Source organism: Rhinolophus sinicus, linkage group LG14, assembly GCF_036562045.2.
Source record: "Rhinolophus sinicus isolate RSC01 linkage group LG14, ASM3656204v1, whole genome shotgun sequence".
In the NCBI taxonomy this organism is placed as follows: Eukaryota; Metazoa; Chordata; class Mammalia; order Chiroptera; family Rhinolophidae; genus Rhinolophus; species Rhinolophus sinicus.
In genome coordinates, this window is record NC_133763.1 from 36,522,118 (window position 1) to 36,538,730 (window position 16,613).

A 16,613-nucleotide genomic window follows, 5' to 3' on the forward strand; every position below is an offset into this window, starting at 1 on the left:
TTAAGAGCAAGTATAAATTCTGCATCAGATAATTTTAACCCCTGCTGATTTGAAAAAGAGAATATTTCAATTCCCAAAGGTCCTATACTTCGTTACTAAACAATGAATCTATATTTTTACTGATTTTCAAATTAGTATTTAGTTTTTATTAAAATCAAGAATAGTTTTAAGAAATGTTTGTATTTTCAGTTAATGAGAAGATGCTATTTGATTCTGATTGTGCTCTATTTCTAGGTGTATTTTTACACATTCTAGCAGATACACTCGGGAGTGTTGGTGTGATTGCCTCTGCCATCATGATGCAAAATTTTGGTCTGATGATCGCAGATCCTATTTGCTCAATCCTGATAGCAATACTCATAGTGGTAAGGTAAGTGCTAGTGTGTTGCTTTCAGGTTTTCAAATGAGAGGTGATAAATATGTTATTTAAATCACAGGCCTAAATTATTACTAGGTTGGTTTTTCTTTGGTCTTTAACAAATTCTTACATAGATTATTTGTCTTTTCATCTTGCTATGTTTGTGTGTATTTGCCTAGGGTTTGGTGTTTCCTTTCGGTATTTTGCAATTAATATTTTTGGTCTGTAATTCAAAGCAGTAGTCATTTTCTTGAATCCAGTCCTGTGTCTATCGAGTAGAACATTGGAAATATATTAACTATAGTTAGAATCTTCTTCCTTTGACATGTGTATCTTACAAAACATATTAAAATCTCTTATTTTAGAACTATTTTTAATCTATAAAGTCACATTATCATTGCAGGAGTCTTGTAAAAATGGTTGCTGAAGTATGTTTATGTCTGTCTCCCTATCTAGATTACAAATTCTTGAGGAAGGATCTATCTCTTAGCTTTTTAGATCTATTGCCTGCTGAAGCACCAGCGTGTATGTAAATGTGTGTGTGTGTGTGTGTGTAAATTTTCAATAAATATATGCTGAATTAGATTGTGTAATTGTTATCTCCTAAATTTGTCAGTTTATTTTGTTGTTTTAATTTTAATCAGAGTAATGGAATAATATATGCCTTTATTTCATGGTCTTGAATTATTTATAAAGATATATCTTGATTGGACTGTTTTTTATTTATCTATATAATTTTATTGTTAATAAAACTTTCTTTGTAATAACAAGACCTTGTATAAGGCTGACTATTTTTTTTTTGTGACATGTTACTTTTTTTTAAGGCTGACTATTCAACTACAGCTTATAGTTAAATAGAATAGATGTAATAAAATGCAATGAAGTTATAATCCTATAAATTAGTCACAAATGCAGGTTTTTAAGTTTTTGCTTAAAAATTAAAGGTTATGCCTTTTCTTCTTCTTTGGAAATCTTATACTTCCTTGTAAGTACAGCTTAGGTGTCACATATTATGAAACAACTTCTGAGAGATTTGGTAACCTGCATATGTGTCTCTATTTGCATGTTCAGTGTCCATTTTATTTGGTTTTGTATTTTAATTCTTAGTTGCTTCTAACACTTCTTGGAGTAGGATCTTAATGTTCACTTTTCTTTGTCTCCACTGTTGTTATCCTAATTCTCCTTTGTTTCTTGGAAGAGGTTGGCATCTCTGTGTCCCTCAAACTCTTCACACTGTGGCCAAAGTGATCTTTCTTTAATGAGGATTATGGTACAAAAATTATCTTGCTTTAAATCCTTCAGTGGCGCTTTCTTACCCTCAGGATAAAGTCTGAACTCCTTAATGGGATTTCATGTTACTACCCATTTACCTCTTCAGTATTTCTTTCACCCTTTGTCAATTTATATTCTGCTCAGTTATATTCTTTCAGTTCTCTGAAAATATGTTATGAGCCCTCTGGATATTGGGGTTTGCTCATAGTTCCTCTCTCCAAAATAAAATCCTCTTCTACTGAGTGCCCTTCTCCCTTCTCCCTGCCCCCGCCCTCACACACAAATGCATAGATCGCAACTACTCATCCTTCAGATTAGATTTCAGATTAAATGACACCTTCTTCAGGAAGCCTTTCCTAATTCTCCACCTCAGGCCGGGTTAACTATACATACAGCACCTAGAGTACTCCTCTCATGGCATTTATGTACTGTATTGACATAGCCTGCCATATTGTCTCTTAAGCTTCATGGGGTCAACTTTTTTCATTGTTGTAAAGTCCACACTTAACTCTGCCAGGCAAAAAGTTGGTACATTTTGAATTTGAATAAAAATAAATTCATGTTTTTTCAACCTCAGAGACTTACTTCTCTAATCTCAAATAGATAATTCTTACTTAGTTCTATTCCCATTCAGTTATTCTACAAATACACACACACACACACACACACGCATGCACGCACTCACACAGGCACAGAGAGAGAGAGAGAGAGAGAACGAGAGAGAGAACGAGAGAACTTTTTTACTGAAATATAACTGCATAAATCATTTCAACAAGTATTTATTAAGTAGATCCTCTCACCAGGGTGGTGAAAAGACAGGCTACTCATTGGTTTGAACTTGCAGTAGGAGAGAGGGAGCAAGCCTACATTGTTTTAGGAGCCATGTAAAGAAAGGGTTTCAAACAGGAAGGAGTAATCAACCCTGTCAGAGGCTGCTGGGTCTGATAATTAGCACCACAGATAAGATGCTCAGAAGAGTGGTGAGAATGCAGGCCTGATCAAAGGAGCTTCGAGAGAGAACTGGAGGGGAAGAAATAGAGATAGCCACTATAGTCAGCTCCTTTTCAAGGCCTTTTTCTGTAAAGGGAGCTGTGTGTTTGCCTGGCAACAGTGAGGGACCCCTTTGAAGTTTGTGGTCATGAACTTAAAGTAAAACTACCAGTACAGTTGTAATTTTTTCTCCAGTCTTGCCAGCTACTTGGTAAAGGTATGGAGTAGAACAGGTTTGGGACTTGGTAGGTGAGTACTGACAGAGGAAGAAAGGAGCAAGGCAGGGTGGGAAACTAAGGTTTAAAGGTAATAATAGATGCTAAAATATGAAAGTGATAGGATTAGTTGATTGGGGTTCTGGGAGAAGTGTTAGAGTGGAAGGATTAGGGGAAGCGATCCAGAAGTGGGAAGGGTTGTTCAATTGTGAGGTTCTTGAAATTGAGACTTTAAGGTCTTAAGATATGGTCCCAGAAGTGGATCCAGGATAAGATCATCACAGAGGCCAAATGTTAGATGGACTGTCCACATGGCTATTTAAATTAAGAGTAACGAAAAGGGTAGAGGTGGAAAAATAATAAGTCCATTGCTGAACTCTTCAGTTATCGAAGCGGAGCTGTCAAGAATTGTAACACTAGTAATCTGGTAATCAGGATGTGTTGAGAGTGCATTAATCTGTTGGCATGGGCCTCGGAGGAACTGTGTTTTGGGGGGAAGTAGGAGGAACAATGATCTGGAAATAGTTGTGATGAGCCAGGAGATGTTTACCTCCCCACAAGCCCCACCGGTATGTAGAGTGTAAGAGAGAAATGGCGTTCCTAGCAGTGCTTAGGGGAAAGTGTCCTCAGGAAAGAGCCAGTTTGCAGATAGAGCGTGAAAATGATATAGCTATTCAGAAAAGAGGATTTCATGAAAATTACAGATTTGAGAGTAGTGTTTGTAAAGTTATGGAAATACCTATACTGACAAAGAAACTTGGCCAAGTATAGAAAAGGATAAGGAAAAAATTACCTACAGTTCTATCAGCCAAGAGAACCATGTTAATATTTTTGGGAGTATTTTTTGGCTCTTTTATTCTGAGCCTGTTTTTTTAATGGTATTTTTATTTGTATTATACATAAAAAGTACATTCTGAGTAAGAAAACTTTTTAAGCTTTTTATGATTATAAATATATAGTCATTATAGAAAACTTGGAAAATGCTAAAAAGTATAAAGAAATAAAGAAAAATAGTCAGGATCACACTTCAGAGGTCACATTACCACTGTTAACAGTATTTCTTTACAGTCATTTTTAGGCTTTTTTTTTACATTTCTACTGTATGTGCTGATTGTTAAGCTTGGTCAGCATGAGAGTATTCACAAGTTCTATATGAAAGATAGTAGAGTTATTATTTTAAAGCGATAAAGTTTTGAGATGATTTATTAGGTAGCAGGGTCTTAATTCAATGACAATAAACGACAATAGATACAGGGCAAACATAAGAATGATTCATTATTGTAAAGAGTCTATATCTAAAGTATATGTTTCTCTTTATATGGATGAGGGGGAATATATATATATATTCATCCCTGAATGTTATGTGTGTCTCTCTGGGTGGTGTAATTTTTAAATTATGCTTCTTTCCTAATGTCTCCAAGGTAAACCGACATTTCTGACTTTGCCTTAAAAAAGCATTTTTTTTTAAATGGAGGGCAATTAAAAAAACTTCAGCTTCAAAATACAAAATAAAGACATTCTAGTTGTCTCTTTTTCTGTTACGAAAGCAAACTTAATTTACTTAATTACTGTTCACGTGATAGTGAAATATGATAGTGAAATATAGTAAGGAGATCACTCTGAGATGGTTTTCAAATTAGTTAAGAGTTTGCCTCATTAGCCAAAGCTGATTTTAGGAAATAGGTGAAAACTCTTACAGACTCAACAAAACAGAGTATAAAGAAGTAATTTTCCCTTACCCTTATATATATGCAATTCATCAAGAGCAAGATAAATAATGGGACTCTGTACATTCTCTGAATTTAAATGTTCCTCAATTGAGAACGTGCCATGGAAATAGATGTTTCTCCCTTCTAGGCTGCCTGCCCAGGGTTCCATTTTCACTTTCACAGTGAAAGTGATTTCTTAGAAAAAGACAGCTTTTCTCTCAACATTTTCTAACACAGCAAATGGTGATATAAATTTCTGGGTAAAAATGGGTTGTACTGTGATGAATTTTCCTTCCCAATGAAAAGCAGCAAACTGAGTGTAACAATGAGAGTGTTTTATCTTATGAAAGTGTATACTTCTTATAAAAGATTTCAGAATGGTTTTGTTCCTTTTTTCCCATTAGTAGCTGAATTGGAATGGAAGTAGATTCATAACGTAGAGTGCAGAAATCTGAACGATTAGTTGTAGCTTCGAATCACACTGTGATTTAAAAGTGATGCTCTTTAACTAGATCTGTAGGTTGATTTTTTGATTTACTTAAATAAAAGGAGTACCTATGCACAATGGGGAAAAATACATAAACAGGATGCAGAAATGAGCTCTGTTACTTGTGTGGTATTTCTGAAACCTTGCTGAATTTTTTTTTTTTAATTAGTTTTCTGCAACTCACCAATGTTACCATCTTATTGTACTTTGTACATTTTTACCATAATCATTTGTAAATACAAAGAAAAGCTTTCTAAACAAAATAAATTGTCTCTGTTAAGTGCAAAACTTTTCCAGTAATATATTTATTTCTTGATATTATATACATTGAAAAAAATAGCTCATCTTTTAGAGGCAAACTAAGGTACAGGCTTTAGAAAAGATAGAAAATGGTCATAAGGTTCAAAATAGAAAGAATATGTACTATCAATTAAACAAAATTATAAACTTGAAATTCTAAATCATAGGTGATCATTATTGTTCATGATTTGGATTTGGACCAGATACAGGTTTTGATAAATCTTGTTGATTTCTGGTCAAATAAATAATTATTTGTAGCCTATATTAAGTAAAAAGGAAGCATTTTTTTCCACATGTAACAAGCTACCGTATCTTCAAATAGTCATATATATGAGAAACTGCAGTTTTTTGTGTTTTTTTTTTACCGAAAATGGTTTTGGGTGTTGTCTGACAATTCTCTTTGTGGTTTACCTTTCAAGTGGTTACAATTTATGAACAATACTTTTGGGGACTAAGATAAAGGAAGATAGTTCCCCAAGATTTTAACTTTGTGTTTGTATATGTATCCACAATGGGAACATTATTGCTTAGTAATTATATTTTTAAATTATATATAAAACCCATCATAGAGCATTTACAAATACTGATTAGTCTAACACCCTTTCTCAAACAGCATTCTGGGAGAGAAGGCCCTAATGCCCTAGAGCATCCATTTGTATATAACTATTAACTTCTCACCTCTACCTCTAGAAAAGCACTGCTTATGTGCTATCCTTGGTGGAATTGGGCAATAGTCACTCAAATCATTTTGTGTGTTTGATGGTTCAGATGAAGAACCCTTGTTAAAAGCTGGCAAATGGTCTTAGAAATATTAGAAGGAACAGAGCAAATGTGATAATCTATTAGTGATCATTATCCAATAACATAGACAAGAGAAAGTATCTGAGGCTTAAAAATTGGAAAGAAGAGATTATTCTTTTATGTAAAATATATGATTGTAGTTCTGTAAAACTCATGGGAAAATTATGACAGGTAATTTAGTAAAGTTGCAAGTATCAAATTGATGTTCACAATTAATACCCTTTATATATAAGCAAAATTCATTTGATATAATTAAAGAGAAGACACCTTTTCAGTAGCAACAACAAAGATAATCTAGAGATTAAAATACTTAAATTTGTGTGGGGAAAATTTTAAATACTCATAAAAAACACAAAAGCATTTAGAATCAGTAGGAAGGGAATGGGCTTTTTAATAACTGGATAACCATTTGAAAAAAAAAATAAGTTTGGAACTGTAGCTCGTACTATACACCCAAATAATTCCATATGGATTAGAACTCTAAAAGTAAAGCATTTAAACCATGCTATACTAGAAGAAAGTATGTCTGCATTATTTTACATGAGAATATTAGGGGAATAACAATGGCTCCAAACTGAGAATCAGGTCTGCCTGTGGCTCAGGTGGTTGCCCAGTTCAATTCCCACATGGGCCAGTGAGCTGCGCCCTCTACAGCTAAAATTGTGAACAACAGCTCTCCCTGGAGCTGGGCTGCCATGAGCAGCCACAGATTGGTGTGAGGTGCGGCCGGCTGCTGTGTGCTACCGTGGGCTACTGTGTGCCCGGCTGGTGGCCAGTGTGAGTGGCCCGCAGCTAGCGTGAGCTGCTGTGTGCTGCCATGAGTGGCCAGTGGCCAGCATGATTGGCTGGCAGCCGGCAGACGAGAGCTGCCGTGAGCTTCTATGAGCGGCTGGCTGACTGACTGCGGGGGGTGGGGGGGGTGGGGACCTCATAATACTAGCATGGGCCAGAGAGCTGTGTCCTGCACAACTAGACTGAGAAACAACAGCTTGAATCGGAGTAGGGGGGAGGCGGAAGAAAGGGGGAAAGAAAAAAAATGAGAATAGTACTATGTCTGTGGCAAGAACTTTGACAATATCGAGCATAATTAAATGTGCATTTACTTTTGATTAAACAGTCCCACTTCTAGGAATGTATCCTAAAGATAAATTGGCAAAAATATAAAAGGATGTATTTTATAAGGTCATTCTTTGTGGCTTTATTTGTTTTGGCCAAAGATTGGAAAGTATGAAAGTGTCCATTAATAAGGGAATTCTATGCATAAAATAGAAAATAAAATAAGGGAGGGGTGACATCAGCAAGATGACAGAATAGAAAGCACTAGGCTTTTTTTTCTTCCATGGAGACAGAGATTTAACACAACAAGCTGACGAAATACCTCTGTGAGAAATCCAGAAACTAGTTAAAAGGTTTTTACTCCCCAGGCTGGTGGGAAGCCAACTGCATGGAGCCTTAATAATGAAATCTATGACAATTTCCACTTTCTCATTACAGCGACTCCCACCCCAAATCGGGTGGAGCTTTTGGGAGGAAACTCCCAATTCCCATTTTCTTCCTGAGGAGGGGAAAGGAGTTGAGTGTACCTCCAATTTGTTTTAGGAACTATAGTGGCTGTCTTGCTTGTTTCCAAGTACAGTAGTCCTCACTTAATGCTGACAATAGATTCTTAGAAACTGCAACTTTAAGCAAAACAACGTATAAGAAAATGAATTTTACCATAGGCTAATTGACATAAACAAGAGTTAAGTTCCTATAACATCTCATCAATGTTATGAGATGACATTGAATGAAAGGACAATATTTGAGGACCTGTTGTACTGACAGGAACAGGGTAGGGTGCCAGGTTGGGCATTCCTAAGAACAAAGACATCAACCATACATTAAAGTCTGCAGTACCACAGACAGACACTAGGTGGAACCCCAGAACTGTGATTTACTGCAGTTCGGTAAGGCTGTAATATAGCAGACCCCAGGAGGAGCTCCTGAGTAGAAACCAGCAAACCTTTTCAAATAGATTACATGCACAAGCCCAGAAAGGACACATACCCAGAAAAGGTCTCCAGACTCTCTAGCCAGGTTTTATAGAGAAAGACCTCCCTATATGAAATCAGACCACATGGTCTTGAGATGTAGCTGATTCTTCAGATGCTGAAATCCAAACAACAAAAAATAAGACAGACAATGAAACAACTAACCACAACACATTTAAAGGAAACAATTAGATCTCCAGAAACCAAACCTGAAAAAAGGAGACATGAATTTCCAAATAAAGAATTCAAAATTATCACCATAAGGATGCCCAGTTAGTTAAAAGAAAGCACAGGCACTAAACAAAATCAGGAAAATGATTCATGAACAAAATGGAAATATCAACAAAGGGATAGACACTATAAAGAAGAGCCAAATAGAAATTCTGGAGGTGAAAAATAATAACTGACTTGAAAATTTCACTGGAGGGACAGCCTCAGGTTTGACCAGGCAGAAAAAAAAATCAGTGAACTCGAATATAGGACTTAAAAAATTACTGAGGCAGAGGAGAAAAAAAGAAGAAAATGAAGAGAACCTGAGGTATTTTATAGAGAAGCAGAGTAATGTATGCGTTATGGGAGTACCAGAAATTAAAGATACTGGGAAAGGGACAGAAAACCTATTTGAAATACAGTGGCCAAAACTTCAAGACTTTAAGTCTAAGAAAAAAAATGGATATACAAATTCAAGTAACTTAAAGGACTCCAACTAGGATAAATATAAAGAGACACTGAGGCACATCATAATCAAACTGTTAAAAGTTACATATAAAGTGAGAGTCTTGAAAACAGCAAGAGAAAAGAAACTTGTCGCATGCAATGATAACCACAAAGAAAATATAGCATACATACACAGGGAAATGAGAAGGGAATCAAAACCCTATATAAAAAAGTCCCTATATAAAAAAGAAAAAAAATCAGTGAAACACAAAGGAAGACAGCAAGGAGGTAGAGACCAAAAAAAGCCACAAAACAGAAAACTGAACAAATGGCAATAGTAAGTCCTTCCATACCAGTAATTACTTTAAGTGTAAATGGATTAAATGTACCAATTAAAAAACAGACTGGCTGAATGGATTTAAAAAAATGAGATTCAGCTTTATTCTGCCTGCAGGAGATTCACTTTAAGATCTAAGCACTCACATAGACTGAAAGTGAAAGGGTGGAAAAAAAATACTCTACTGCAAGGAGAACCCTAAAGAGAGCAGCAGTGGCCATACTGATTTTAGACAAAATGTCCCACAAGACAAAAAGGACATTATATAAGGATAAAAGGGTCAATTCACCAGGGAGATATTACAATTATAAATATATAGTCTCCTAACATTAGAACATCCAAATATATGAGGCAAACACTGACAGGAAGGGAGAAACAGATAACATAGTAATAGTAGGAGACTTCATTATCCACTTTCACTTATGGGTAGAGCAACCATGAAATCACTCACTCGCTCAATGAAGTAGAGGATCAATATAGAAAGAGAAGACTTGAACAACACTAAGACCAATTGGGACTAACAGACATACACAGATGACTCTACCCAACAAAAGCAGAATACGTGTTCTTCTCAAGCTCACATAGAATATACTCCCTGAAAGACTGTATGTTAGGTCACAAAAGAAGTCCTAACAAATTTTAGAAAATTGAAATTATACAAACTATCTTCTCTACCACAGTGGAATAAAACTAGAAGTCAATTGGAGGAGCAAAACACGAAAATCCAAAAATATGTGGACATTAAACAGCACACTCTTTAACAACCAATGGGTCAAAGGAGAAATTACAAGGGAATTTGGAAAATAGCTAGAGGCAAATTAAAACAAAAAACAATACATCAAAGCATATGGGATGCAGTGAAAGCAGTATTAAGAGGGAATTTCATAGAAATAAATGCCTACATTTAAAAAAGGAGATCTCAAACCACCTAACTCTGGAAGCACAAGGAACTAGAAAAAGAACAAACTTATTCAAAGTCAACAGAAGGGAGGAAATAATAACAATTGGAGCAGATAAATGAAATAGAGAATAGAAAAACAATGAAAAAAAAAAATAACCCAGAATTGTGTTTTTAAATCAACAAAATTGACAAACCCTTAGCTAGACCAACTAAGAAACTAAACTCGTGATCACAGAAGCTAAGTGATAATAATTTGATTTTGGTAGTTTTAATAAATATTTCTTGCCATCTAATCTGGCTTTTCTAAACAAAGTCCTATTCCTTCATTTGTATACTTTTTAAAATGCAGGTTTCCTTAAAGTAAGAATAATATTAATTTATTCTTGCCCAGTGTTCTCTGTATATCTTGTGGAGCTCTTTGCCCTCTTACTTCATTGATTCCATTGTCTCTTCCCATTTCCCTACTTTCTGACAGAATATTAGTGTAAATCCCATTCATTTTTCGTCTTTATTTGCACCTTTGTTCTTTATGGATACATAATTTTTTTTTTTTTTTTTTTTTACTTGCTGGTGCGTTTTTAGTTTCTTATTCATAAGAATGAAGAAAACAGCTTTTCTTGGGACAATAAATTACACATCGAAAACTGGGAGTGCTGCTTGCTCTTGCCCAAGTATAATTCTTTTTCAACTGTACTTTAATAGAGGATAAGATACTTTTGCTTCTACTTATTAGAGGTTCTTTTTTGGGAGTGACCAAATTAATGGGCTCTATATTGTTTTGCTGTTTAGCTATTACTATGTTTGAAAGTTATGTTAAACGAGTACTGTCCTATATTTTCATTTTTCAGTAGTTTTTGAAATTTTAAAATATATTCAGAAGACATGTGTCAAGCACTGTTCTGGGGACTAGGAATAAAAAGAATACGACGTGGCATAGGATCAGCTGCTGCACAACACCTCTTCCACTGTAGTCACGGCCAGTCCTCACCACTAATCACCCGAGGGTCAGTCCCTCCCATTGACATACAACCTGAGGGTTGCTAGATGGGAGGGCGGTGGGGATAAGGGGGATGGTGAGGGGATTAGAAAGCACAGTCAGTAACCGCAAGATGGCCACGGGGTTATGAAAATCAATTTGGGGAATGTAATAAAAAATGCTGTAAAGATTTTGTATGGTATCCAATGGGCACTTGTCTTGTTAGGGAGATCACCTCAGGGAAGACGTAGATGCTTGATCACTGCACTGTACACCTGAAGCTGAAGCAGAACAATAATGAATGTCAACTACAATTTTATATATATATAGTTACAAGAAGCGGAGTATAGCATTAGGAATAGAGACAGTGGAAATGTAATGGCTGTGTGCGATGTCAGAGGGTTAGTGGATGGGGGAGGGTGGTTGACACGTTGTGAGGGATATAAATGATAAACGTCTAACTATTGTTTTGTGCGCCTGAAACTATTAAAAAAATAAAATAAAAAAGACATACAAACAGCAACCAAGGCTCAACTACAATGGGAGGACATGCACAGCCCACACAAGGGACACCTCTGGAGCTCCTGACTCTGGTGATTAGGGAGACTGAGCCACTGGGCCCCACAGGACACCTATTATATAAGGCCACTCTACTAAGACTGAAGGACATAAAAACAAAGACAAGGAGGCAGCCAAATTGGTGAGACAAAGAAACATGTCCCAAATGAAAGAACATAACAAAGCTCCAGAAAAGTACTAAACAAAATAAGAGGCAAGCAGTCTACCAGACAGAGTTCCAAACAATGGTGTAAGGATACTTAGTGATCTTATGAGAAGTTCAACAGAGAGGTAGAAAACATGAAAAGAACCAGTCAGAAATAAAGATGACAATAACTGAAATGAAGAATACATTACAGGGAATCAACAGTAGATTAGATGAAGCAGCAATTTAGAAGTTAAGGTAACTGAAATACCCAATCAAAACAGCAAAAAAAAACCACACAGAAAAATTAGGATAATTTAAGGGGCCTCTGGAACAACATCAAGTGTACCAACATTCACATCATAGTAGTACCAGAAGGAGAAGAGAGAGCAAGGAATTGAAAACCTTTTTGAAGAAATGATGACAGAAAATGTCCCTAACCTGGCGAAGGAAATGGATATACAAGCCCAGGAAGCACAGAGAGTCCCAAACAAGATGAAACCAAAGAGGCCCACAGCAAGACACATCATAATTAAAATGCCAAAGGTTAAATACAAAGAGAATCTTAAAAGCAGCACGAGAAAAGCAGTTAGTTACCTACAAGGCAGCTCCCTTAAGACCATCAGCTGTTTTCTCAACAGAAACTTTTCAGGCAAGAAGGGAGTAGCAGGAAATATTCAAAGTGATGAAAGCGAGGCCCTACAACCAGGTCTCTACCCAGCAAAGCTGTCATTTAGAATCAGGATAAAGAGCTTCCTAAATAAGAAAAAAGTAAAGTAACACCAAACCAGTATTACAAGAAATGTTAGGGGGACTTCTTTAAGAGGAAAAAGAAGAAACAAAGATAAAAAATATCAGTAATAAATGTGTATGACTACATATCTATCAACAGTTACTTTAAATGTCAATGGATTAAGTGCTCCAATAAAAAGATAGGGTGGCTGAATGGATAAGAAAACAAAACCCTTACATATGCTGACTACAAGAGACTTCAGATCAAAAGACACATACAGATTGAAAGTAAAGGGATGGAAAAAGATATTTCATGAAAATGGAAACAACAAAAAAGCTGGACTAACAATACTTCTACCAGACAAAATACACATGACAACAAAGGATATAACAAGAGACAAAGAAAGACCCTGTAATCCCATTTCTAGGTTTTTATCTCAAGAAACCCAAAACACTACTTCAAGGGGAAATGTGCATCCACTGTTCACTGCAGCATTATTTACAAGGGCCAAGATGTGGAGGCAGCCTGGGTGTCCCTGAATGGATAAAGAAGAGGTGGTACATATATACAAATCTTGCCATGTGCAACAACATGGATGGACTGAGGGGGTATTGTGCTGAGTGGAGTGAGACAGACAAATGCCATATGATTTTGTTTATATGTGGAATCTAAAGAACAAACAAAACAAATTCATAGATAGAGAACATTTTTATGGTTGCCAGCTGGGCAGGGGGTTAGAGGCCTGGGTAAAAGGGGGGAAGGGACTAAGAAGTACAAATTGGTAGTTACAAACTAGTCATGGGATGTAAAGTATAGCATAAGCAATATAGTCAATAATATTGTAATAACTGTATGGTGTCAGATCGGTACTAGATTTGTTGGGGTGATCACTTCGTAAGTTATATAAATGTCTAATCACTATGTTGTACACCTGAAACTAATATAATATTGTATGTCAACTAATTGAAAAATGAAAAAATTATTTGAAAAAAAGAATATGACTTCATCTTTGACTCCAAAGGACTTAATCATGATGAGACACCGCAGTGTAGTACAGAGAGCTTTAACCTTGGAATTATCACACTCAGCTCTGCCTCTTACCAGTAGTGTACATCAAAGAAGGAGTTGTTCTGATCTCTCTGAGATGGTTTTCTCTTCTGTAAAATGAGGGAGTTGGCCTAAATGATCTCTTAGGATCTTGCCTACATTTGTGATACCATTTTCTTAAGTTTACTTGAGGTTATTAGGATCAAATTAGAAAACACGTGTGAAAGCACTTTAGAAACTATTAGTGTTATCTAAACAAAGACATTACAAATTATTTACTAATGTTTTCAGTCCAAAGAACAGATGCATTAAGTGTTATAACTAAGTTCCAGAAGTTTAAGGAAACGGGAGACTTTTTCATGACTTAGCCTCCGAGTTCTAGGGGTATTTTAGGGTATCTTATTCCCCTTTGAGTAAAGTAGGTACTCTGTAAATATGCATTGATTTAAACCATAGGTTTTGGAAACTCAGTATCTAACTGTAAGGTAAACCACAATCCCTGTGGTTTTGGGTTATCTGTTCTATATTAAGCTTATGAAATTCTGGGTTAATAGGTAATTGTTCACTACTACAGAATAATTGTATTTATGCAAATATGACGGCATATTTACAGCTTGTCATGGGACCACCATGTCTAACTAGAATACATTATAATTTTGGGTCAATTTCCTTTGCTTTTTTTGTCTACTAAGCATTTTGGAGTATATGACATATACCAGATCTGGAAATTTATGCGTTCTTTTAGAAAGTACAACTAGCTATCTTTCTTTATTTTGGTAGATTATAAGAACCGGTGATAATATTCAGAGTCCTTAGCCCATAAGCCAATACAAAAAGTTGAATCAATAATTATGTTTCAGTTATTAATAGATATTTACTCAGATCTAAAAAATAGTTTCAGCTCTGAAATTTTTTATTTGTAAGCATGATTATCGCTAGTTTGATATTCTTCAACAATTTTTCTTTCGTTTCATTTGTTTATAACTGCTAGATAGTTTTATTTACTGTTGACATGGTGAGTGAGACTCACTAAAAGCTGCTTTTGAAGTAAGATTTGAATATATTTTCATGTGCAGAGTTACTGGCAATAAAGAGTAATAACTGTTGCTTAGTTAATCTGCTGGCACTTAAGCTTTTACATTTAAACTTATGTTTATGATTGTACGATTATAAATTTGATTTACCTTCAGCTTTTGAAGAATAAAATCATTGCCGTGTTTTACTGGTAAACTCTTATAGCTAATGACTCATTCCTTTTTATATATGCTAGGAAAATGGTGTTTCATTGTTAAAGCTAGAATTGAGTTAGTCAACCAGAAGTCAACCTCTAATTGTTTCCAAATGCTTACATTTTGGTTTGGACACAGCTCTAAGCCTTAGCTCAGTCAGGAATTTGCTATGCTTGTGTTTTTCCCCATATCCTTTCATTATGGCTACATAGATCCATGCTAAAATCTGTTTTATGATTCCTCATTACAATAGTTAATCAGAAAAATATGGACACAAACTCCTGAGCTAAACACAAATTTAAAAGGCAAAAATAGAGTTTCTACAGGTTTCTTTTACATTTTTATGACCTTTGAAATTATTATAGAAATTGACTTTCGTTCTAAATTGCATATCATCATGTGATTTATCAAGCACCTTTCTCCCACCTCAGTTTCATGACCTAGTTATAGCTTCTGCAGCTGAAATTGTTACATTATTTTAAAATTATTATTGGAGAAAATTAGTGTGATGCATCCATGTGCTTTGGTGAAATGCTTCCTACTGTTGAATGTAAACATTTTATTAAAATTCTATCTAAACAGGCAACCATTCCAAATTTTATAGTATAGCAAAATCAGTACCTCAATTGACGCTTAATAAAAAAGCACACTCTCTCTGTATTATTTCCTTATATCAGTTGTGGTATCTTTTATTTAGTTATTTTAAAATAAATGTTTGCTTCTAATGTTAATGTTATTGAAATGTTTCTCTGCTTTATGGTTCTTGAATTGAGTGGTAAAATGAGTGAGTGACCTCTAAATTCCCTGTTAGTTCTAATAGTGCGTTATCTTTGATCATGGGACTTCTTCACCAATTCTAGAATTTTCAAACTAAGGGCCACATGTGAAAGTGAAATTTATGAGAAAAGGGAAAGTACAGTTATTTGTTACAAAGCCAGTAGCCGAGAGTATCAGGCTTTGGGAAGCAGCACATATGGAATATACACGTAAAATTTTGCACAAAGTTTTGGATAAATGTGTAGATGGTTGTCCTGGGTCACTTAAGAGATTGTACTAAGGGAATGTTCTCAATGTTTTCTGACTGAGCTAAAAGATTATTATAGATTGGGCTCAACTATCTCTTACTTACTGTGCTTTAGCTTTTTGGGGGGGAATATTAGACTAGCCCTAGGTATTCTAAAACAATAACTATTGTAAAAGTTGTTTGCAAAAAGATATTTTACACCTATTGCTTAAATTATAGCATTGTTCATATTGTATGCCTTCTGTTACAGTAGAGTGCATGTTCTCTTTTATCCCCCCTTTCCCCACTTACCTTTATTTTTAAAGATATATTTACAAAGTAAGTTATCAGTATACTAGTAAAGAAAACCATTCACCAAAGTCTGTGGGAAATGAAAATGTATAAAGGCATAATCTACAGTTGTTTTGAAATCTCATGTGCCTTCTTCCCAACGGTGGACCCGGACTAAGTGTTTGTTGCCTGATTTCCATTGACTGCACCATAGGCTTTTTCAGTAGTTACGAAATCCTTTGAAATAAGGTATTGTGTGTCTTTTATCTTATTATTTCCAGTGCCTAACATATGCTTGGCACATGGTAAGCGTACAATAAATGTTTTTTTACTTGAACTTTTCAAAATTGAATTTGGAGTCAAAAGACCTGGTCTTATTATTCTAGTTTTCCCATTCACTCGCTGTGTTCTTAGGCAAGTTACTTGGGTGCTCTAGGCCTCCATTTCAGAGTAAGTTTCCATCTGGTTCTAGAAAATCTGATGCTAAGCAAAGCATATAGTAGTGCTCAGTAATTGCTTATTTGTGTTGATTGCTTAATACAGTCATTTGCAGCATTACCTAATTAATCATGGA

The 16,613-nt window shown here is 35.4% G+C and overlaps 1 protein-coding gene across 2 annotated transcripts in view; it reads left to right on the plus strand.

Moving 5' to 3' along the window:
• SLC30A7 (solute carrier family 30 member 7) overlaps positions 1–16,613 on the plus strand; it is a 64,287-nt gene that overhangs the window by 24,593 nt on the left and 23,081 nt on the right. For both annotated transcript variants that reach the window (XR_012491642.1, XM_074318613.1), the window contains exon 8: positions 235–370. Coding sequence is in view for 1 of the 2 variants with exons in the window: in XM_074318613.1 (XP_074174714.1) it covers positions 235–370 (136 nt within the window). In the remaining variant the exon portion in view is untranslated. The remainder of the gene's footprint in view (positions 1–234; positions 371–16,613) is intronic.